Here is a 25,108-nt window from a genome sequence, read left to right as displayed (position 1 = left end):
ATTGAGGATACAAAATCAGTTGAGTTTGCTTCTGTTGCAATTTGTCCTACCTTTTTTCATAAAATGACTGGACTAGTTCTACCAGTTGCAGTTCTGGCGCGGCGCCCCCGTCCCAATGCCACATGTAGCAACACAACGTGACATTGCACTTAATAATCACTAACGTTTATGATTTGCACATGCCTTGCCTGTTAAACTTTTTATTCGCACTCTGTTCCGAGATACGCTTTTCTGAGCGCGCGCACACTAAAAGCCTGTCACACAACGCGTGAGTATAGGCTACTGAACGTAAGGTTCACTTTCGCGTCTTATTGTGTTTAAACTGTCGAGTACACACAATGTTTACTTAAACACAGTCGTTTATTATCGTATATTATTACGAGAAAATCAATCACTGCTCTTGACTGAATAACTTTAGCAGCTTTAATAAGAATCAGTGTATATTTAATACAGTGAAATCTGTTTTATATTTATATTTGTTTATTTAATTTCTTGAATACTGTCAAATACACCAACGGTAGAAAGAAACTTAAAGTATGCTACTGTTTATTTAATTTGTATCTCATATCGAATTTGTCATGTTATTTGTAATTTGCATATTTATTCTTATTTTTAATAACAAACTAAGATAAAATAAATAAAGTGAAATAAGATTTTGGTCGTATCGCCCACCCCTACATGGTCTGTGATTTTGTTACCTTGGCAAAATTTTGAAAATAGGGAAATTAGTTTGGCTGTACTGTTACTTGCAAAACTTAAAACCAACATGAAAAAGAATCGTGATAAGATCGTGATCCTGAAAAATACATATACATATATATATATATATATATATATATATATATATATATATATATATATATATATATATATATATATATATATAATATGCCATATCGCCCACCCCAAGCATCAGCTGAAAGAACAGGCTATTTAATTTTTGATAAAAGATTGCAAAGACATTTTTTTTTATTCACAATAAGACCAAAAAGCCATATTAATTAAATTTAAATATAGGGCTACAACCAGTGATTGTTCCACTTTCATCTCTAAAATATTAAGCATCTGTAGTTAAAACACAGGTGAAATCCTACATGCCAACAATGGTTTAGCTTTAAGTCTAATTCATATTCAGGTAATAAAACTATTAAAGGAGAACTCCGGTCAATTTTAACATTGAGCTCAATTTTTAGTAAATTTGGAGTGCTGTCAATACAGAGAACAACGAGAAAAATCGGTGTTGCCTACACCGTGTTATCCTCTTTTTAAAATATGCACCCAATTGACTTGAATGGGGTCTAATTTTAAACCTGCTTTTATTTCTCTTATCATCCTTGATGTGTCATACAAGTGCCCAGCCATGTTGAGTGATTCCTTCAGAGTGAACACGAGTGAATCTGACTGCAGTAGATGTGAAAGATATTAATAAAAATGTTGTTATATCAGCCAGCGCACATACCTGTATTTAGTTCCTGTTTTCGGTCGATTGTCGAGTTCACGCGCATAGGTTTAGCAGAGCCCGTCTACGGAGAGCCTGGCCACTCCCTATTAAGTCCTATTGTACCGAATTTTTGGTTGTAGTTCCACCAGAGTTCCACTGGGGGCGATCGCCCGAGTGCAAAATGAATGGGAGTCTATGGGGCTAGACGGCTAAATTTGTCTCTTTCACCCGATTGCCGTTGAGAAATCTCAGATTTGATTGTAGGTTTTGCAAGTTCAACATGGGTTATAGGTCGAAAATTGAATGAACGAGTACTTATGTCCTTTCGATTTCTTACAGGTTGAGTTGTTGTTGCCCATAACACGCTAATGAACGCTGATTGGTCAGTGAAGGACTGATTACGACCAGAGATACCGCTTGATGGCATCGCGGCATCTGAAGCGGGACCAGAATGTCTTCTAGCAGAAACTCTTCTAGCCACGTGTGTTTACATGTGTCAGCTGTGTTGACGATGCCTCGAGAGAAAAGAAAGTGCAGAGTGCGAAAACACCAAAGTGACTAAAGGATTGCCGTAAAGCAGTATCTCTGGTCGTACGATGTGTATGACGTCATTGACTTTTTGAAATACTTTTTAAAGCAAATAAGTGACTCTAAAAAATCTAACACCCAGCAATGTGCAATTTCTTTGCATCTCCTTTCGAATACAACATTCAAATTACTAGACAAAAAAGTGGATTTTGAGGGGTATAGCTCCATAGACCACCATTCATTCTGCACTCGTCCTGTGAGCGCCCTCATATGGAACCAGAGTGGAACTGCAACCAGTTCAGGAGCCGGAAGTTTACTGAGAGTGGCAGTTCTCCCCTTATTAGACATTCTCTGGGTTTAGTTACCTATGATCACGCGCGTGAACTCGACAATCGACTACTTTGGACTTCGACCGAAAACAGGAACTAAATACAGGTATGTGCGCTGGCTGATATAACAACATTTTTATTAATATCTTTCACATCTACTGCAGTCAGATTCACTCGTGTTCACTCTGAAGGAATCACTCAACATGGCTGGGCACTTGTATGACACATCAAGGATGATAAGAGAAATAAAAGCAGGTTTAAAATTAGACCCCATTGAAGTCAATAGGGTGCAAATTTTAAAAAGGGGATAACACGGTGTAGGCAACACCGATTTTTCTCTTTGTTCTCTGTATTGACAGCACTCCAAATTTACTAAAAATTGAGCTCAATGTTAAAATTGACCGGAGTTCTCTTTTAAAATACCTTAAATACATTGGATGGTCACATTGAAGCAAACCCAAAACATTCCATGCCTTCACTACACTATTAGTAAGACACAAATAAAATAAAAGCTAAATAAATAACGCTAAAAACCAGAGCTCAAACACATACGTCTAGAGTGTGGACGGCTTGTGCCGTTCCTCCTGCCTTTTACACTATTATAGACTCCAAAAATCTTCTTCATGTAAACAGTTTTTGAAATGACACTATCAGCTTTGTGCAAGTTAGAGCACTGTGCGTTGTTAGTCTCTTTTGGACCATAAAGTAGTAATCTGGCAGCTTTGTAACATGCTATCCTTAAACGCATGAAGCATGCCTCCACATATCACATCATCTGGACAGTCAAACTTGCATAATGTATTCACACGCTTTTCAAATACATTATGGGAAATGATTGATCGCATCAGGGTTTGGTACAGCTGTGATCATGATTTAACTTTAGGTCCAATAGAAGATGAAAGTTTGAATTCACTGACGATGGATCTCCACAGCTGTGTTAAAGGCAATAGCCTAGGAGTGCATTACCTACTCTCTCACCAAGTTAACAGTGCTAGCGAAGAGCATGAAAAGGTGCTGCTAGCCTGCTAGTTTAACATAAGTTATTATGAATTTCAATACTTTTAAAGTACATTTAACCTCTATGATTCACATTTGCTTGCGCAGATCTGCGTCCAAGTTACATTTGAAAAAAATAAACCTTTAATTTAATTTAACCTTACAAGAGCACCCTAAAGTTTGACCGGGGGTTCTACGCTGCGTTGGTCATTTCATCAGTGAGTTCAGTCATGATGTCATGCAGCCAAATGTCCCGTTCTTCTTGTGAAGTGTCCACCAAGAAGATCACCACCTTATGGTCCCAGGGCTGTGACGCCTCCTGCACCGATTCCAGCTGCGCTACCAGGGGCTTCTTCTCAACGTGGTTCCTGAACACAATGGAGGCTTCCTCAGACCACTGCCTGGGTTTCACACCTGGAAAGATCAGACACACTTTTAGATCTGCACTTTGCTTTTGTTTCATAACAGAATGCAAAAAGTCATAGTTGAAGTAGATGCATGAAAACAAGGAGCGGTTCTGGTGTGAGGTTCACATCATGCATGCAGCCCATGTGAGTCAGGGACTTTGTATATATATATTTGTATCGTATATATATATAATAAAAAAAGTTTAATAAAGCTAATTTATTTTAATATATATATAAATAATATAACAAAGCTGAATTTTCAGCAGCCATTCCATATTTTTGAAAACAATTTTTTTATTATTATTTATATTTAAATTTCAGCAACCATTACATATTTCAGTGTCACACGATTCCTTAGAAAACAATAATATGCTGATTTGGTGATTTATTTCAGTTCAAAAGACAGCTTTAAAAAAAAAAAATAGAAATTGTGCTGTAACAAATGTCTTTACTGACACTGATGATCAATTTAATGTGTCCTTGCCCAAAAAAATTATATATATATAAATATAAATATTAGCAATGCACCGATACTACTTTTCCAGAACGAGTCCGATACGATACTTTCATTGTTGGTACTTGCCAATACCGATACCTGTATTTTCACTGCTATTTTTTTATATATTATTGGGTAAAGAAATCAAAAGAATATATATCATTTTAGTTGGCTTAATTTGCTTAGTACCGGTAAATATATATTTCCTTCAGTTGTTTTCATGCTTAATTAAGCCTGCTAAAAGGTTTTTCAACAATTCTCTATTATCATTTTGATACTACAGCAAAAACTACTAGCCTAATTAATAGACAAGCAGTCAGTAATAAAATAAGAACAAATAAACAAATTTCAAATAGCACAAATAAACACAATAGAACAAAGAAGGGCATATTAAATATATTAAATTATTACAAATGAAATAAACAGTGGTTTGTGTCTTTTTCAGGTAGGTCTAACAGAAGTTTTCAGGGACAGAAATTTAAATATAGTAATCAAATGTGAAATAATACTGTATAAATGAAATACCGATTAATCTTTATAAAGTTACAAAAGTCATTCAGTCAAAAGCAGTGAGTGATTACTTTGTCTTTTGTAGTTTGATTAACGGTAGCAGAAGGTTTATTAGGCTGCTGTCCCTTTAAGACCGAATGCACGGATCCAATATAGCCAACTGTACTATGCACTTTCTTTGTTTACGTTATTTAACCGACTGTGTTTACCAGGATACACGCCAAGATGGACGTTATACATAATTTTGTGTGAATATGTCCGTTCAAGCGCAAGGCGTGAAAGGGAATTCAATTTGAACGTGATAATAATGTAATAATGTAGGGAACCGCTCGTTATACATAAATCACGTAACAGTTCATGTTTTACTTACATATACGATTTAGTTTTAATCCAAATGACGTGCTGAGTGAACGATCAGCAATCAAGAGCATTCAACAGAAGTACCCTCTCTCTCTCTCTCTCTCTCTCTCTCTCTCTCTCTCTCTCTCTCTCGTCAGTTAACATTAGTAATACATGCATCGTTTTACTTTCTTTGCCATTTACATATCTGACCGAACTACAAACTTCTCACTGATGTCTGTGAAAAAGGGTTTCACTCAACGTCTGTGCCGCTGCGCATTCAATCCACTGTGAGTTTTTCGCTTAGCACCTCCACAGCTATATAGGCGTTACTATATTTTGTTTAATATTCCACTAATTAGATACATTTACTTCATAGACAGTCTTCTCTTTTATCCCCATTATACTCTCTGTTGTCTGTGGTTCTTTGTCTGGAAACAAACACATGCTGCATGGTATCGGTTGTTGTTATTGGAGCATTTTAACGAGTACACACACACACACAGCATTTTCTCATCATTAGAGCTTATTGAATATTGTTGAAGGAACATTTACAAGAACTGCATGGGATCATGGGAAAAAAGTCATGATAATGGATAGATGGGTTTTGAGAGCTGATGAACTAGAAGTCTAAAACAGGCTTTTCAGTAAATGAAAGAGAAATGAAGTGACAGGAAATGAAGTGTACCAGCCAGCTGAGCAGTGATGGCCTGGAAGGGGAGCTGGCAGAACTCCTGGGTGAGGGGCCGGAGCTGGGTGCCGCTCACCAGCTCGTGTTTGCCATAGTCCAGCTGAAACACTGAGACCAGACCGTTGGTCAGAACTCCTTTCACCAACACACGGTACCAGCTGCAAAATCAAACAGAGGATGAGTGGTCACATGATATGACCTCACAAAACACTTGAAATACCCCATGTCTCTCTGTGCAGGGTTTACATCAGACTTTATGCTGGTAGTCTCCCTAGACCAGGGGTGTCCAGCCTAGCAGAGTTCAGCTCTAGCCCAAATTAAAGTCACCATGAAATCAAAACTGACAGTTCTTCTGTTGTTATGTAATATTGCAGAATTTATTATAAATGATTTATCCATGCACATCATTTTTTTTAATTAATGTGCCCTAGTAATCGTTAAACAAAATAACTCCCCCTCTCTCTAGCAACGACTTCTCTACTCTGATGATGTGTTTTACTACTGCCATGAGGGCGGAACAAACTGTCACTCACATGACATCACAGCAATATAGCAACCACAATGATCCAACAATCCAATCAATTCCTCATGGACAAAATATCTAATACAAATACATTTTTTTCTAGTTTCGAGAAGCCGTTTAATGCGATTTAAGACTATTTGTAGCTTCCATTTCATGCCGACTTTGAATACACTTGAACCAGGATCACTTTCAGGCATATATGTAGGAACTCTACAGGAAAGTTGCCCATCAGGAGCAGGACCGGACACCCCTGGCCTAGACGCGCACACAAATGCAGACACTTACTTGTTTTCCACCTTGGCAGCGCAAACCTGGTTCTTCTCCGGTTTAAACGGTTTCTCCTCCATCTTATTATAATGCAGAATCATCTCTCCCATTAAAACCACCAGTTTGTACATATCCTGCCATGGCTGTAGCACAAAGTGGCCCGGATGGCACGCCACTGAAACAAACACGTCCATGTTCTGCCCAATCTCAGGCAACTCCAGCAGTGGTGGGAGAGCCAGCTGTTTAGGCGGACAGCCTGGAGGTGTGCCCTGGCTCCCCAGCGCTGATGACATCTTCTTGGGTGTGTGTGAGGCTTTATCAGTGCTGAGGCTGGAGGTCTGGATGGTGGCATGGATTGACGCGGCGTTGAGGGCTTTTGAAGGCCCTCGGCTGCTTAAGAAAACATCCTTCTGGTGGTTCCACAGATCAGAGTCGGCCAGCTGTTGGTTTAAACTGCAGCTTGTGTCAATGAAGTTCTTGCTGGTGAAAAGATAAACATGAGCGAGACGTTTGTTCTCATCCACTTTAGTGATCTAGAAAAAAATAATACATGAAATGTTTTTAGTGCTTTTTTCTGCTGTTCTTTTAGGTGTCATTACAATGCACATTACTTTGAGCGGCCGGATATATTATACAGTCCTAAACACGGCAAACCATCATCTTCAAACTGCTAATCCTTAATTTAGTCAAGGTTCCTGGTTCATGAGCTGCTTGTTTCCTCCACTGAATTCAAAATAAAAAAGGTAATTACGACTTTTATTCTCATAAAAATATTTTTTTCTCTCGCAATTCAGAATTGCGTGAAATAAACTTGCAATTACAAATTAAAAGTCAGGATTCCGAGATTGATATTTTTTATAACTCGTTGCAATTTAAAAAGTTGCAATTTTTTTTATTACGTGGCAGAAACAACCTTCCATGCGTCATGAATGCAGTAACCCACTTACATATCTCTTTGATCATGTCAGTGTTGTTATTGTTAACTAAAACCATACACAAATATATGTATGTAATTAAAATGAATCTGAAGTAGAAATACAATAGATATATTAGATACTTAAAGTAGTCCCCCTCTAGTCAATAATTGTATCCTTTAAAACTCATCTTTGATCACCAAAATATTTTTTTAATTATATTTAAATGTTCTATCCTTGGAAAAAAATTATTCATGCCATAAAGTAGCTTGAATGTAACTCTACACCCTTGCCTCATTTAGTATACGCGGTTCTGTGAATATGTGAATTAGCCCCGCCTCAGTTTTGCCTCAGTTTTATGCTTGTATCTTAAGTGCAAATAAAGTGAGATGAAATGTAAATGTGAAAACAGAGCAGCATTAGTATTTAACTGGCCTTCAAACTGCAGTCACTGCAGTGGAGAACCGTGTCTCTCAGCCACTGCACAGCATCAGGAGTCCATGAGCCTCCACCCACAGGCAGATCTGCCAAACAACACTTCAGCGCCTGCAGAGGGACAAAAGAGGCAGACAAACAAGCTCACTAAACAAGTTCACTCACACATTACTATTCTAATTTATGTAAGATTCTTCTTGTGGCTTGCAAAAAAAAAATCTATAACTAGGAACTGGCTTAAAGATACTACTTTGAAGTGTAAACAAATGGTTTGGAATTATTGAAGAAATCCTGGTAATGGAAGAGCTTATCATATATTCTAAAGATGAATAAGAGTGCTTTTAAAATGCACTTGGAAAAGTGGTTGATGTATAAAGAACGTAAAGACATACTCAACTAAGTAAACAGTAATTGTTATAGGAATGGTAAACCTCACCTGTTTGGCTTTGTTGTTCTGTGTTTTTTAGTTTTTTTTCTCGTTTGTATGCATGTATATGTTCATTAATATTTAATAATATGCGCTGATATGTATTTATAAGTATACAGCTGTGTACGCTATGTAGCATATATTTGATATGTATTTTATCTAAAAAAACTACCGGTATTCATCTTTTAATCTTTTACTTCTTTGTTCTCGTTATATATTTATAGAAAAATGTCTATGCTGCTATTTTTTCATAAAATGAAAGTGAATGCTGTTAATATGAGAAAAAAAGTGGTCTGGACATTCTGCCGAACATTAAGTCATATTTCGGAACGACACGAGTAAATGAGTGTAAATAATGACATTTTGAGGTCAAATATCCTTTTAACATACAACATTACTGTTTACAAACAAGCTACTCTCCTTCAGGCACATACTGTAATTCAAATGCAAAAATAACCCAAAGCTGCTGTCACAAACCACTACACTTGTCAACTTCTCTTTGTCGTCATTACCTGGGTCGGGGTGGATATGAGGTCACGCAGTAAAGGAGGGGGGATCTCTCTCAACTCAATGACCTCTACCGACGCTTGGACGCCTACATCCACAAACAAGATGTCCAGCACCCGGCTGCCGTGCAGGTTAGTTATCTAGGACAAAACCACAGTGGACACAGGTATAGTACGGACACATTAGGAATGATATTTGTGAGATGCTTAAAGAGATCAGCTCAGATTATGTCAACAATAATTATAATTTTCAATAAAGGAACCAGACAATGATGTAGTGAGTTTAAATTTAAGCTGTACTCACATTCACAATATGTTGGAATTACTATAATCAGGAGACCACTGACTTTGTCTTTGTCAAACTCATAATTACAGGTAGGATAATTTTATGAACTTCTCTCACTTGACCATTACGCCATCATGCAACAACTAACAAAATTATAGTGGCTTCAATAACTAAAATATTAGTAGTTTGCTATTTTTATGTTTGATGTCATTTTTATATTATATTATATATACAGAACTGCCCAAACGTTTAGGGTCAGTAAGATTTTTTTATGTTTTTAAAAGAAGTCTCATATGTTCATCAAGGCTGCATTTATTTGATAAAAACTGGAGTAAATAAGTAATATTGTGAAATATTATTTACAATAAAAAAAACTGCTTTCTATTTTTATTTATTTTCAAATTAAATTTATTCCTGTGATCAAAGCTGTATTTTCAGCATCATTACTCCAGTCTTCAGCGTCACATGATCCTTCAGAAATCATTCTAATATGCAGATTCGCTGCATGAAAAAATTAAGAAACTTTTCTTATTATTATCAATGTTGATCAATGTTGTTTATTATTAATATTTTGGGGATAACAGTGATACATAATGGCAGGATTCTTTGATAATAGGAAGTAAAAAAAAAACATCTTAGTTGAATTTTGTATAATTTTCTTTAAAAAAAAATCTCAATATTTGAAAGGTAGTATAAGAGATTCATTTATGCACTAATACAGAATTCTGATGTCATTACCAACAAAGCTACACACAGAACCATTTTAGCATTATGAGTGGCAACATAAAAAAGTAAAATGTAAGTAAATGTTAAGTAAATGTTAAAAAAAATAATAATAATAATATATATATATATATTTTGTTTTTCTTTACTCTGGAATTCACAGCAGACTCACCTCCACTCGGGACCATTTGCCTTTAAATCGAGCCAAACAGTTTTTGCCACAGAAAGGCCGTGAAACCAGTGACTCTGATGTGACCTTTCACAGGGAAAAAGATACGTGAGCATATCCTGTCTGCCATACAAGAGGAGGATGAGGATACATATCATAAAAATGGTCATCACACTGCTCTACATTGTGCTGATATGCAATATACTGCAGTAAACAAAGAACAATTACTATTTAAAACAATTGGATATATACATTGTTAGGCGTTCTATCACACAATCTGTGCCAGCAGGTAACTGTTTACTAGGGATTATGTACTTGATGCCTGCTAATCCCATAATCCCAATCTGTCTATCTCCTCGCCTCCTCTGAAGAAGTCTCTAGCAACATATTTGAAGCTACACATATGGAGATTATGCTTGTTGCAATTGTGTTACCTGGGAATGGAAGTAGTTTTCAGTCTTCTCCAGAATTTCGTTGAGTTTAGTCAGGCCTCTGGAGGGCACCTGACAGTAGATCGTCCCGTCTGAACAAACGCTGGTCACACTCACATTCATATAGGCACTGTTCACCTACGACAGAATACGAATACCGGTATATGTTATTTATATGTTAAAAGCCCAAAAATATAACTTACTTTTTTTGTTTTGCTTTAGTATGATTATGAAAGAAATGAATACTAATAAATATGAATGAATTACAGAATAATTTATTCAGCAAAGTTGCATTAAATTGATAAAAAGTGAAAAATTCAGTTTACAAAGTACTTGGTAAAATGTTCACACACACACACGCACGCACACACATTATTTTAAATGTATAAAATTTTAATAATATTTCACAATATTACTGTTTTGATCAAATAAATGCAGCCTCAGTGAGCATAAGAGACTTGAACATCACAAAAACATGAACAAATCTTACTTTAACCCCAAATTTTTAATTGGTAGTGTATTGATTATACAGTCCTCAAATTTTATTTGGCCAAATGTCTTTCCAAAAGTGCTGAAATAATTGGTATAAGTACTATAGTAGTATAAGTACTGTGTGACGATATTTTCAAGCTTTTTGTACATGCTACCTTAACACTACCATGGTACTCTTGAGGTACCTTGGCATCTGTCCCATGGTGCCAGCACAGTACATTTTGGATAAGAGGGTTTCATTGAATGTAATATCATACACTTCTATGTTTTAGTTACCTTTAAGGGACTCTCTAAGGATCTGTCTTGCAGAGCTTTCATACAGGCAGCATTGATGTTGATATCATCATCTTGTGATGTGTCATACAGCACCACCAGAGGCACTTCCTCGCGCTCTAATATCTCAGCCAATAAGATCTTCCCAGTGGCCATGGACTCAAACCTCTTCAGCACTGCCTGCTCATGACTGAATGACTCCAGGCCTGAAACATTAATATAACGGCAACATTTGACATCAAATGTGAAACTATTTTGTCACAGGGAGTTCTGAATGCAAATCTTACCTGCCAGTTTACATTTGGTGGCTTGGAAAGGCAATCTATAAAACTTTTTATGTAACTCAAATAGTTTGCTCTTGCTGATGACTTCGGAAAAGCCATGATCCACGTAGTACACCTGTTTAAACATCAACATACAAGTGCAGTTATAATTATTAACAGAGCATTACCTTATTTATGACAAAGATATTACACAAATTTCTCACAGATCAAAACAGCCTCGGTTCTTCACCAGAAAACCATAACAATTTACTATAAACGGCACTAGACCAGTGGTTCTCAACCAGGGGACCAGGACCCACTAGTGGGGGCTCAGCAAACTTTGAAGGGGGCCACTAGATAGCTTAAAATTATTTTTAATAAGACAAAAACAAGATTTTTAATAGCCATAACAGCTAAAAATCAAGATGAAATACCTCAACAACTGTCACTCGGAATTTCAAAAGTATGACTTCTAGACCTGGAAGTCATGGAAATTATTTGAAAACAAGCAGCTTTGTCATTACAGCAGAAATACCAAAAATATCTTATATGGGGGTCCTTTGAATATCGTCTTGGACAATAGGAAGCCGTGGAGTTAAAAAGGTTGAGAACCACTACGCTATACTACAATACTCATTTGTGATCTTCAATAACGCACCTTGACCTTGTCGGCTATGACCTCACACACTTGTGCCCGGATGATCTCCTCCTCTTCCTCAGCACGTGCAGCAGTCAGCTGACCTGGTAATGGTGAGGTCAGAGCCATCTTGGTGCTATCCTGCCCATAGAACTCTCTCATTTCATCTTCTAACTTCTCCTGCGCCTTGGAGTAACCTTCACCTATGTACCTACATATTAACACACACTTTACAACAGTAAGTACAACAGTGGCCGCCAACTTTTCCACAGGTTTTCCAAAAATTCTAAGCTCTGATCCAATCCAACCTCTTCTGAGATTAATCGAAACATTATTACCAATTTGATATGAAGCAGAAAAGTGTTTTTTTCTTGAGGAACCAAACTTTGGCACTCCAAAATGCAAAATTTGTAACAATGCCATCTGTTTTCTAGTTCTATACAAGATTTATCAAGGCATGACAAGGGTCATACCTCTCATGAACTTCTTAAGGATTGTGACCTTAAAACGCACCTAAGAATGACGCTGTTTGTGTCACTTGCTTCAACCACCAGGACAGAAGGGTACTCTTCTCTAGGGATGACAAGAGGGTGAACAGTCTGGCTGCTCAAACGGAGCTCTGTTGTCTCTTTCGTCTCTGAGCCAGACAATCCCGACTGGTTACGGTTCTCATCCTCCACTACTTTTGCATACAGAATTGCTCTTTTGGGGTTGTCTGGCATGGGGTAGTCAATCGTGCATATATCTGAAAGCAGGGTGAGGTGGTCCAGCACAAACTCTGGTAGCTTACATTTATATGTGTCCTGATATAGTTTAGGCAGAGCGTGGGCCCACAGACCACTGCTGTATTTCAAGAGCAGCTCTCCAAGCTTCTGCTTGAGGTCTGCGGATAGAGCCTTGGGGGATGCCGGAGAGCTTGATTTGGAGGTGGAAGATGGTCTTTGAATCTGAGGTTTTTTGTGATGAGATGGGGATTTGTCATGTGTGGAGGGTGTAGCAGGACTATGTGGGGTAATCTGGCTAGTTTCTTTAGCAGGGTACAGAAGCAACTCTTGAGGTTTGCTGCTGCATGGTTTCTCAATCTGTAAACCAAACAAAAAGACAGCATTATTATTCCGAGGCCTAACTACACAGAGCTAATGTACTATTATAATTAATTTTTCTTGTTTTCTTTTTTTTTTGTGGCCCTCTTTTGTTAGTTAAGCTTTTTGAGCCAAAATAGTAAATTTGTTTTTCCTGACCTTTTTCCCTTCTCTCTCTGACCTAAAATGTGTAAGTGAGTTGTAAGTGCTAAACACAGCCAGGATCAGAACAAGGAACAGCAGAACAAGGAAATGTGGGGTTTGGATTACTGTGTTTGGATTTTTGTTTTCAAAATGACGTTTCAGACCTGTAGATTTTTTTAGAGTTTGCTGTGCACTGTCTCCTTTATTCGGTTTACATGTTATGTTAAAAACAACATTTCAGACTGTCTCAAAATGTGTTTATGCATGTCACATGTAAGCAAAACTGTCCTTTCATTGATAAGAGTGAACATGTTTATGTTCCAGTCATTCATCAAGATGGACTGACATATTACTGTAGCTCAGACTAGCTGTCGTTACACATGCACATGTACAGTATAAATAAGCCTTGATTCCCACTCTAATATTTATATCATATATAATTGATCAGTTAGAGCAGAAATTAAGGCTTTGTCAGGACAGCATTCTTGCATTCTTCACCCGTATTGGACATTTTAAGATGAAGCAGTAATGCTAAGTAATGTGCTCACCCACAGAATTAGGCACTTCCGTTTTTTTACATAAAGCTTGTTTGGTTAGTCTGTTGAGTTGGATTGCTATGTCACTACAAGAGAACTGCTACAGAGTCTGTTTTAAATCAGAACGAGACTACCTTGTTCAGGTGATCTTGGACTGATTATTTTGGTGCGGATCCAAGTGTGATTGCCACATTAAATATTCCTAAACAAACCGAAGGGAAGGGAGAAAACATGCCATGTTCTAAAACAAGCACTCCAATCGAGTCAGGTGTGAAAACGCCTTTAGTTTTAATACATGGTCTTTTTGGACTGGCGAGGACATTTTACGTTTTGAAAGTTACCATTTTTTACAATTTCATAAACAGATTCTCATGACTTGATCCCTTTAATTACACAATTAATACATAATGCTAACTTATGTGCCCTAAAGACATTAGACAGACTTGGGCTAATCAGGATATATCTGTAAACTTACAGTACAAATGTGAGTCCAATTCTCCAGATCTTTAAGGGCTTCGCTGGGTAGATCTTGTTTATAATGGTCTCGATAAAGCTGAGGCAGCTTGGATACCCAGAGGCCATTGCTGTGCTTGTTAAGAACCTCTTTAAGACGGGACTGCACCAGCTTGGGACTGTAAGGTGCCGAATGAGGCAGTCTGGGTTTTGCTGGAGTTGTGTTTTCATTCAGGTTAGAAGGAGCTAGAGATATCAACAACATAAATGTTGCAGCTTAGTAACAATTCTGCATTGACAAACCATGACCTAAAACTATAAACAGAAGCGCCCCCCACTAAACAATATTTATAATGTCTTATTCCTGCACATAAAAGGGTAATTTTTGTATTCACCCTCAGGTCTTTCAAAACAAATATGACTTTCTATTACTGACAATTTTATCGCTTTAAGATATAACTAACAGCAACATCCGAATTCAGAACTGAATGCATGTTGACCTGCGATGTCCCTCTGTGTAACAGCAGGAGCTTGTTCATGCTTGAGACAGAAGATGACTGTTTTCTTTTCATCCTTAATGAACATCCCATGCCTGGAATGTTTTCTGGGAGAGGAAGTTGCTATGGACTCCAGTATAATTGTAACCTTTAAAGGAGCTTCTTGTGGATAAGAATGTTTAGGCGGTCTACATAACTACTGTAACACTTTTCCACCCAACGTATACTCACCATTGCTCTGCTGTGGATTTCGGGAGAGATGGGTATGGACTTCTTTCTGAAATCTGGAGGGAAGGGTCATCCTTTTGTCTGATCTAGAAGAAAAAAAACCCACGAGATTATAGAACAGGTAATATCTGTAAAATATACATTTGTTGATAAAAGATGCCCTTTTGGAACGATTATATACGATAATGATTATATACTTGTATACTGCAAGATTACAACTTAAGGCCGTTCACACCAATGACGATAACTAACTATAACGATAACTATAAAGATATAGTTCTAAAAATCTTTCAAAATATAAAAGAATAGCAGAGTCCACACCACAACTATAACGGCAGAGAGGAACGATATCATTGGCATTACTTTTCGAACAATTTTTTTCCAGTTGATGAACAATAAAAATATTGACAGCCAATCCGAGTCCATCCTGCTTTAAAGAGCTAAACTGCAGAGCATGCTTACATTTTTTTGTAATTTTGTCTGTTTTTTACAATCTAAAAAAAGTGAATCAGAAAAATAATAGCTAACTACACCTGTTTCTGAATATTGCTTGATCAAGTACTGATATAAATAGTCTTTATAACGAAGTATGAAAACATGATAATTGTCAATAAAAATACTTTTATGTATAAAATTTTATAATAAAGTTTTGTTTCAAAATGGATGAGGAAAATATAGTGCCTTGTAAATCTGCATCACGATTTCATGGGCAAGATATGGCTGCTTGACACAATCACAAACATGACACTTGTTAACAAAATAATTTTATATACAATTTATTCATATGTAATATACCGTATACGGTAATTTTATCTCAAACAAATTTTAAGAAAAATAAAGTGGGTTGAATCCAAAAAGCTCTAAATTATATTTCAAATTGTTAAGACGGCAGCTCTATGCCATTTAAAAAAGTTAAATATAGGCCTACACAAATAAAAAGTTACAGCTGCATCTGTCACTGAGAGAAAAAAACATTGCAGCAATTTGATGTTTTTGATCGATTTGATGTTATTGAACTCTGAAACTCTGAAACCAGACCGAATAACTTTTTTTGGGTTTGAATGATTTGAAAACATGCGTTTTCGGACACGTCAATATGTGACTGGCTTGACTGCATATTCAAGGCTATACTTTCAAGACTGTTGCTATTGAGCGAACATTTTACTGTACCAATCTTTTTTATGGATCTTTAATTTTACATAGAGTACAAATGAGCTGCCCTGTGTACAAACCCATGGGCTTCGTCACATAAATGCATTTACATGCAGTCCTGACAGACAAGCTGTCCCACTTCACCATGATCTTCTGATTAATATTTTATTTTTTTCGTGAAGATAGTAAGCAGTAAACTGGCGCATTTCAATTGTCTCATTACTCTCTGCATTTTACAAAATATTTGCGATGCGAAATATACAATATAATGCGATATACGCTTAATTATGTGTGGAAATGACTCGAGGGCAGATTTTTTTTAGCGATACAACAAACTGTATGCGACAATGCTTTTTTTTAGGGATGACATCATTACGCATACCATTTTATCGGTAAAGGGGCAATTGGATGAAAACAGGCTGGAGACAGCAAATGTAACAAAAATGTACGCATATATATATATATATTTTACACATATTAAATTTGTTGATAACAAAACAGTGCAAAAAGTGGATGGAAACTGGCTATTGTGAATGACTCATCCTTATATGTTGAATGGAAATATCTTAACTCAATCTTCCTGTGAAATTACAGATTTCTCTCTGGTGATGTATACGACTTTCTATCTTAAAGATATATCAAGTCAACACTATCTTAAACGCCACCCCTCAATACATATATTACATACAACTTTAATCACTAAGGTGAACATGAACATTTTTTTGTTGTTTTTTGTGAACTATACCTTTAAAAGCTATGAGAGGAAAATGATGCAAAATATAATTATGTTACAGAAATAATACTATTATAGCAAATACTGCTTAGTGAATACAAATTTGCTTCTTAATACTTTGTTATTGCTTGGTTATCCTACTAATCGTTAATTAATTGGTCGGCCGAATACAGCACAATAGCCTAGAACAGTTTTCTAGCAATATACAACAAATACAATGGTGAAAAGCAGACATTTTGGCAAAGTGCTGCAGCGTGATAAAGCAGGGAGGGGTGTGGAGGTCTTATTGCATATGATTCTAGGTGTCAGATGAACCAAAATCCCCCTCACTTTGTACCAAAGAGAAAGTGCTGATTCATTGTGGACTGGTTTAGAATGGCTAATCTGTCAGAGAATGGAGGGAGGATTAACAAACCCCAGTACAACCGCTTAACTCTGCCACCCTCGTCTGTGCCCTCACAGCCATTGTGTGTGTGCCACAGTAAGCGATACAGAACACAATTCTAAAGAGTGAGGTCAGTTGTTTGCTCTCAATGATTTTTGGCTGATGTGATCTCTCACACACACACAGACAACACCCTCCATTCGATTGCTGAACAAGCACTGGGTTTCAGACAACACTGAAAATGCTCTGTTATTGCCAATTAAATCAGACAGCATCAACGGCTAGAGACAACCAGTTGCTTAACTGGAAAATTAAGAGTCTGTGAAGAAATAAAGAGCTTGGCATTTCTGTTTACTCATTAGGACTTGATTTGTATTCTCAGCTACTTGCTCATCAAAATGCTCCTCACACAATGGGAGCACTTGCTTGAAATAATGGTTTTTTTTTTTAAAGAAAGTATCAGCTGTACATGAATCTTTCAATATATGATTTTTCATTGTCTTTCTAATTACTTGAAATTATAAATGTATCTCTTAATCTGGCGAAAATATATATACATTTTACCTATCAGCTCCAATTGACACAATTTTGAGTCTTTCACCTTTCTGAAGGAAGGGAGGGTTTTCTTGTGGGTGTGTTTGGGGGGGTGTTGTGGGGTCTGCCGCCCTTCCCATCAGGCTGGGCGTCCCTCATGCTTCCTGTGCGAGTGTCTCCATGACCCCCTCCACGACCTCCACCTCGCCCCACACGTCCTCGGTGATCGGGCTGTCTCAGAGATGTCCTTGGCTTTGCTATGAAGGAGATGAGACAATATCTAAATCAAAAAAGTATTATACAAAATATAATCATAGCTCAAAATAATACACATAGTTTTGAGTCTATTAGGCCCCATCAACAAGACAGAATTATGACAGAATTTGAGTGTCCTGTGACTCATTTACAGTGTGTGAGAAACTGTCTCCTTGGTGTCTTTGCTTGCTTGTAATAGCAATTTATGTCAACATACCGCCATTAAAGCACACTTTCTCACATGCACAGTATTATTACAGGATATCACACTGTGTTTACACTGGATGCAAAATCTTCTCCTCCAATGGGTGATAGGAGCGTAACCTGAGACCAGATCAGTCCCATTCATGCTGGTTTAGTGAACTAGTTCAATGGGTTCACTGAAAAAAACCATTGAACTAAAAAGAACAAATTGTTCACGAATCAGATATGACGACTTCTCTCATCAAGGAGAGCTATATGTCAGGTGAAGATTTTCAGTGAATTATGGCTTAGATACCTGTCTGTTTGTTACAAAAACTGTAATATAGCTTCAAAAGACTTGGAACAATGTGCGTGAATCATATGAACCACTTTTTATGGTGCTTTTGCTCCTTTTGTGCTCCATTTCTAATTTTTGTTTCGTGGAAGAAAGAAAAAAATCATACATTACATGTTGGGAACAACATGAGGGAGATTAAACTATAACAGATTTTTCAATTTTGGAGTGAAACATCCCTTTAAAAGTCATCAGACTAACTATAAAAACATTAGCTATGTCACTTTGTTGAGCTTAAATCTAGCTGATACCTTTAATCAAACAGCATTGTAAGCAATCACAACAAATCAGTGCATTTTATCAGATAATCTAAGGTGTTACTCTGCACATTCTCCAACAAAACAACCATGAAGTTTCTGGAAACCCAATGCACAGCAGCATTATCACTAGAAAATAGGACATGAAACAAAAATATTACCCTCCTCTATATACATTCTTGAAAACAAAGCATATGGAATGCAACAACAGTACATTTACATAATATTAGTCAACCGGAGAGGGACTACTATGACTTAAAACCCATATCGTCTCATATACATTCAGCATGACATCATACCACTAACCTGACTGTAACAGAACGACATCATACCTTCCAGCTGACTGCTTTCTAAAAGTGCGAGATGTCCAACTGGCCTAGCATGGAGAGGCGGCGGCAATTTAACACCTTTATCCCTGTCTACAGCCCTCCTGAGACTCCACAGGCTGATAGTTTCTACAAGACAGCGGACAATGAGCTAAGATGAGAGAACCAGGCAGAGCATCACCACAGCAGCGGCAGTTGAGTCAGTAAATAACAGATGAAGGAAGAAAGAAAAAAAGAAAGCGTTTCAGACAATCCTCCCCTGAACAGCCACGCAGGCTCTGTTGTACCTCTCCACAACACCGCAGTCTCCAGACCTCCCTCTCTCTCCCGCTTCCTCTCTCTCTAGGTCAATTACAGATGCCGGCTTTCTGCTGTATCATGGCAAGCAACTGATCGGGGGACGGCGTGAGATTGAAAATGCCGGAGCGGACTGTGAGTTTGCAGTTCCCAGAACAGTTGCAAACTGTTGTTAGATCTGAATGATCTGATGCAGAGCTTTATTCTTAGTACATCCAGAACCGTGCACACATCCTCAGAGGAGTTTAAATAGGCCATATGCACAACCAAAAAAGACACCAGATGCACAGGACATTAGATGATGCCCTCTATATAATGTCTTCTGGATAACACATTCAAAGAAGTGATGCGTCTACAGTCGCAATTGTGCAACAAAAACTGTAAACTAAAAAATAAAATGAATATACTTGATTTCTATTGAAATTTGTATGTCATGTATTTTAAATACATTTGTAATTACACATTTGTGACCCTGGACCCCAAAACCAGTAACATGGGCCAATTTTCTGAAATTGAGATTTATACATCATCAAAAACTGAATAAATAAGCTTTCCATTGATGTATGGTTTGTTAGGATAGGGCAATATTTGGCCGAGAAACAACTATTTGAAAATCTGGAATCCGAGGGTTTAAAAAAATCGAAAATTGGCTTTAAAGTTGTCCATGTTAGCGATTGTGCTGCATTCACTCACAAAAATAAATGTTTTATATAGGAAATGTACAAAATATCTTCATGGAACATGATCTTCACTTAATATCCTAATAATTTTTGGCATAAAAGAAAAATCTATAATTTTGACCCATTCATTGTATTGTTGGCTATTGCCACAAATATACCCGTGCTACTTATGACTGGTTTTGTGATCCAGGGTCACATTTGTAATGATTAAGTTGCAATTTAGTACATTTAAAATAAATTAACTTAATTGAATAACACACTACAGTTCAAGTACTTTAGTATGACAGTCAATACATTATCTATATGATGTCTTCCCATAGCCCATCTTCCGGCTATCACATTACAAGAAGTGTTGCGTCGGTCCACCGTTGAAATAAACAAAACTGATGCGAGTCTCACCATTCAGTACAAGAGGAGCTGCAAGTTTGACTCTCATTTGACAGTTCACCATCTGAGGCCGGCCGGCCTTCTTTGCCGTGCGCTGACGGGCCGCAAACTTGGTAATGTGGGTCATCTCGTTCCCTGTGGTAGCATGGCACACCACCTATGGGTTTTTAACCATTTAACATTTTAGCATTCACCTTTACCTGCTGAATTAGTGTATTTGAAAAGGTAAGTGAGAGTCTCACCTCTCCAGACTGCCCTTTATCCAGTTTCACGACCAAAGGCATGCTGTGCAGGAGGGCATCCAGTGTGGCATATCCCATCTGCTTATACGGTATGAGCTCACCCGTCAGGTCTTTATACTCGACCTGCAGGTCGGACAGTGACACGCCATTTTTACTGGACTGGAGAACCGCCCGTACCATCTTCTTCACCAGTTCTTCATCCGCCATCTTAAAAACAATACAAAGTAAGTGTTAGATTTAGTCTTGAATCCAGCATTCAAAAGTTTGAGGTCTGTAAGACTTCCTAATGTTTTTTTTAATTTATTTAAATAAGCCTCTTTTGCTCACCAATGCTGCATTTATTTGATAAAAAATAGAAAACAGTCATATTGAGAAATTGTTAGGGTTTATTCTGTTCTGTGGACTGTTTATTTCCTTCCGTTTACTTCCTGTGATTCCTTTCTGTGTCCATAGTTACTGATTATGCCCTAGTTTGAGTTACTAGCTGTGTTTGAAATCGCCTGCTATACCCTCATTCACTATTCCCTACATTTCTCCACTAATATAAGCTAGTCCACTTGAAGGAGTGAATGAAAACGAGTGAGTAAATTCAGATACTGAGTGCGCCGAAAGGTCTGCCTCTTTTCCGTAGTTTGTGCTTGCTGTGTAATACTCATTGAGAATTGAAACTTAACAAACTGGCAGCTCCAGTAGTAATGAAAAGATTTATCTTGAACTCTGTCAAGGAAACTAACATGTATAAACCTTAATTAAACCATTTAATAATCAATTAAAAAGGTATGTATAACTATATGATATTACGCTTTAGGCACTGATTAGTTTCACCTGTGTTTCATTTAGCTCCATTTGTATTTAAGCCGTGTTTCAGTTTCTCCAGTGGTTCTCGTTTATATATTGTGTGATGTTGTTCCTGTGATTATTCCAGTGTTTTCCTGAGTTTTGTACAGTCTAATAAATACTGTTGTTTACATCCTCTTCGTTTTCTTCGTGCGCTGCTACTAATCACACACACGACAGAAATATTATGCCAATTTAAAACTGTTTTCTATTTTAATATATTTTCAAATGTAATTTATTCCTGTAATGGCAAAGCTGAATTTACAGCATCATTTCTCCAGTCTTCAGTCACATGATCCTGCAGGAATCATTCTAATACGCTGATTTGCTGCTCAAGTAACATTTCTTATTATCATCAATCTTGCAAACGGTTGTGCTGCTTATTTTAATGGAAACCATAATAAATAAATAAAATGATGAATAGAAAGCTCAAAAGAACAGCATTTATTCACAATAGAAACTTCTATTGGTACAATGTATGTACCAATATAAACGTCTTTAAAGTCACTTTTGATCAATTTAATGCATAATTCTTCTTAATAAAAGTATTAATTTTTTTTGAAAAATATATTGTACTGAACTGACCCCAAACTTTTGAATGGTTGTGTACTACATATTTGTGGCTCATTTGATACCAATAAAACAATTTCACCCCAACAGATCATTGAAAAGCCACATTAGAAGAACATACGAGGCTAGCCGGTCAGAGGTCATACTTGACTGTTAATGGATTTATGAGTTAAAGCTTTAGGTCCTGCATTGATCTCCTCTATGCTGAAGAGTGTTATTGATCGAACACATAGAAAGCTACTGGACAAAACAATGACATTATCTGATCGCTGACAAACAGTTAAACTCTTTTGAGTAAACAAACCGCATCAAGTCTTTTTTTGTCCAACTAACCAATGGCTATTAACTAAGATCATGCAATTGCTATTCTATTGTCATTTTATGTCATTTTATTCTTCCAGGGATATGGAGGTATTGCTGATGTGACTAATGAACTGAGCAATGCACATTGTATTCAGGACTAGCTGGTCACAACCAGACAGTTACTCAGCATGAATGGATCATCACATTCACGTTGTTTATTCTCTCATGTTCAAGAAAGCAAGAGTCAGAGCCAACCCCAGCAGTTTAAATCAGCGTATACATAGAGACCAGATTCAAACCCTTGTGAAAAAAGAACAATTTAGCATAGTTCCAAAAAGAGTACTTTTACATGAATAATAGACTTTAAAAGTGATCTGAAAAGTTTTCAGACACTTAATTGCATATTGCAATTAAATTAAAATGTATTATATTTTACACGTATTAAATGCAACTAGTTGAACAAATTGTGCTTTTATTTAACCACTTAAGTAGAACTTAGCCTACATATTTATATGTAATTTAATAATTACTTATATGTGACCCTGGATCACAAAACCAGTCACAAGTCGCACGGGTAGGCCTATATTTGTGGCAATAGCCAACAATACATTGTATGGGTCAAAATTATCGATTATACTTTTATGCCAAAAATCATTCGAATGTTAAGTAAAGATCATGTTTCATGAAGATATTTTTTACATTTCCTACCGTAAATATATAAAACATTTATATTTGTGAGTGAATGCAGCATAATCGCGAACATAACTGGACAACTTTAAAGGATAATTCCGGTATTTAACACCTCGAGTCTATATTGTAGTTTGTTTTGGATGAACAAGAGTGGTGGACAACATTTTTTTGACAATGGTTCCTCTCTCGAGTTTTTGACTATAAAAGAATTGGCCATGGACCCATTTAGCATTGGAGTCAATGGGCATGTCCGAAAATGTCATTAAAACAACCTTTAACATTATTTTTAAAAACTGTGCAACTCACCGAGTGATTAGTGATGTTAGTTGATGTTCCAGAACCAATAAGTGTTGCGAAATACAGTTTCTGTCGTGTTTTATTCATCATTTTGTAAAATCCCATTGTTGAAAAAATAGTTCCACTATAGCAAAATAAACGGATTGGAATCATATATTGCGACGATATATTGTTTATAATCATCAACGAACACCACTAACCACTCTGTGAGTTTAACAGTTTTGTAAACGAACATTATTGGCTGTTTTAATGACATTTTCGGACATGCCCATTGACTCCAATGTTAAATGGGTCCATGGCCAATTCTTTTATAGTCAAAAACTCGAGAGAGGAACCATTGTCAAAAAAATGTTGTCCACCACTCTTGTTCATCCAAAACAAACTACAATATAGACTCAAGGTGTTAAATACCGGAATTATCCTTTAAAGCCGATTTTCTCAATGTTTCGATTTTTTTGCACCCTCAGATTCCAGATTTTAGTTGTATCTCTGCCAAATATTGTCATATCCTAACAAACCATACACCAATGGAAAGCTTATTTATCCAGCTGTTATATGATGTATAAATCTCAATTTCAAAATTGTGACCCATGTGACTGGTTTTGTGGTCCAGGGTTGAAATATGGTTAAAGTGTACTGTTAAATGTTCTGACAAGCATTTATGTTAACTAAAACATACTTTAATGTAATTTCTATTGAGACTTGTATGTAGCATATTTAATTTGTAATTACACATTTGTAATGATTAAGTTGCCGTTTAGTGAATTTATATATATAACACACTACAGTTGGGCTATAGAGTAGATGATCATGTCTGTAATAAATGCCATAGACCTAAACCATGAAGCTCCAGGTAATTGACATGACAACGAGAGCATAACTTATCGCATAAACTGAAAGAGAAAGTACTGAGAGTCGACAGGTCACAGCTCGCGTGAACGACACGTTAGGGAACGTCGACGTGCTACTGTTTTCAGGACAGATAAAGACACACCCTTTATCGTTGACAGCAGTCGCCATCAAAAACTATTTTATATATTTTACACAGATCTTTTATACTTAGATGACTTGATTTATTTAACGTTTTATGTAAGTTAGTGTATTTACAGCAGGATAGCTGACATAAAATGAACGCATGATCTGTAGTGAACGTGATAAAGAATTTGGCCAACTATTGTCGCGTGCGTTGTCCGCTCCCTAAGGACATACAATCCCGCATATCTCACTATAAACTTGTTTTAAATGTGTTTCAGTTTTATTTTACTGATTTGAACCGGGTGATTATTCGCAGAATAGCTCACTGTCCATCAAAGTTACAATAGTAGAAATAAACTGACACACGGGCGCGCCTATTTCTTCCACCAAAGCTGCTTAAATATTAAGCGGCGAGACCAGAAATTCCCACAATGTCTTGAGTCTTACCGCTCTATGTGTATGTGGCTCGGTCAGGTTAAGATGACAGCGACTGGCTCTTGACAGTTGACACTGGTCGCGGCCGGTGTCCTCCTCGCGGTGTGTCCCGCAGGCAGTGTGTGACAGTCCCGCTGTCTGAAAGCTACTCACAGTCACACCATCCCATCTTTAATCACAAACAACGCGCAT

The 25,108-nt window shown here is 37.0% G+C and overlaps 1 protein-coding gene across 2 annotated transcripts; it reads right to left on the bottom strand.

Moving 5' to 3' along the window:
- Window positions 1-859: 859 nt before the first annotated feature.
- On the bottom strand, window positions 860-25,108 carry tdrd7b (tudor domain containing 7 b). 2 transcript variants are annotated; one of them, XM_079604334.1, is made up of 18 exons: window positions 24,929-25,087; window positions 20,810-21,016; window positions 20,580-20,724; window positions 19,210-19,332; window positions 17,895-18,084; window positions 15,027-15,109; window positions 14,321-14,544; window positions 12,597-13,165; window positions 12,105-12,294; window positions 11,471-11,582; window positions 11,187-11,389; window positions 10,422-10,556; window positions 9,991-10,074; window positions 8,816-8,950; window positions 7,877-7,987; window positions 6,546-7,060; window positions 5,735-5,895; window positions 860-3,708 (listed from the first exon to the last, which is right to left on the bottom strand). In XM_079604334.1, the coding sequence occupies exons 2-18, from the start codon at window positions 21,014-21,016 to the stop codon at window positions 3,488-3,490; spliced, it is 3,408 nt and encodes a 1,135-aa protein (XP_079460460.1). In that variant the 5' UTR covers window positions 24,929-25,087; the 3' UTR covers window positions 860-3,487. The 2 variants fall into 2 exon arrangements, with proteins under 2 accessions (XP_079460460.1, XP_079460461.1); XM_079604335.1 differs by lacking the exon at window positions 19,210-19,332 and having other exon boundaries at window positions 24,929-25,108.

Source organism: Phoxinus phoxinus (genome assembly GCF_949152265.1).
Source record: "Phoxinus phoxinus genome assembly, chromosome: 2".
NCBI lineage: Eukaryota > Metazoa > Chordata > Actinopteri > Cypriniformes > Leuciscidae > Phoxinus > Phoxinus phoxinus.
This window is presented reverse-complemented; position numbering and strand designations above follow the sequence as displayed.

Coding starts and splice junctions, on each gene's coding strand:
- tdrd7b (XM_079604334.1), bottom strand. CDS start 21,016: ATGGCGGATGAAGAACTGGTGAAGAAGATGGTACGGGCGGTTCTCCAG. Junction 19,333..20,579: donor AGCTCCTCTTGTACTGAATG/GTGAGACTCGCA, acceptor GCTGTCTTGTAG/AAACTATCAGCCTGTGGAGT. Junction 5,896..6,545: donor GCTGCCAAGGTGGAAAACAA/GTAAGTGTCTGC, acceptor TTGATTTTGCAG/CTGGTACCGTGTGTTGGTGA.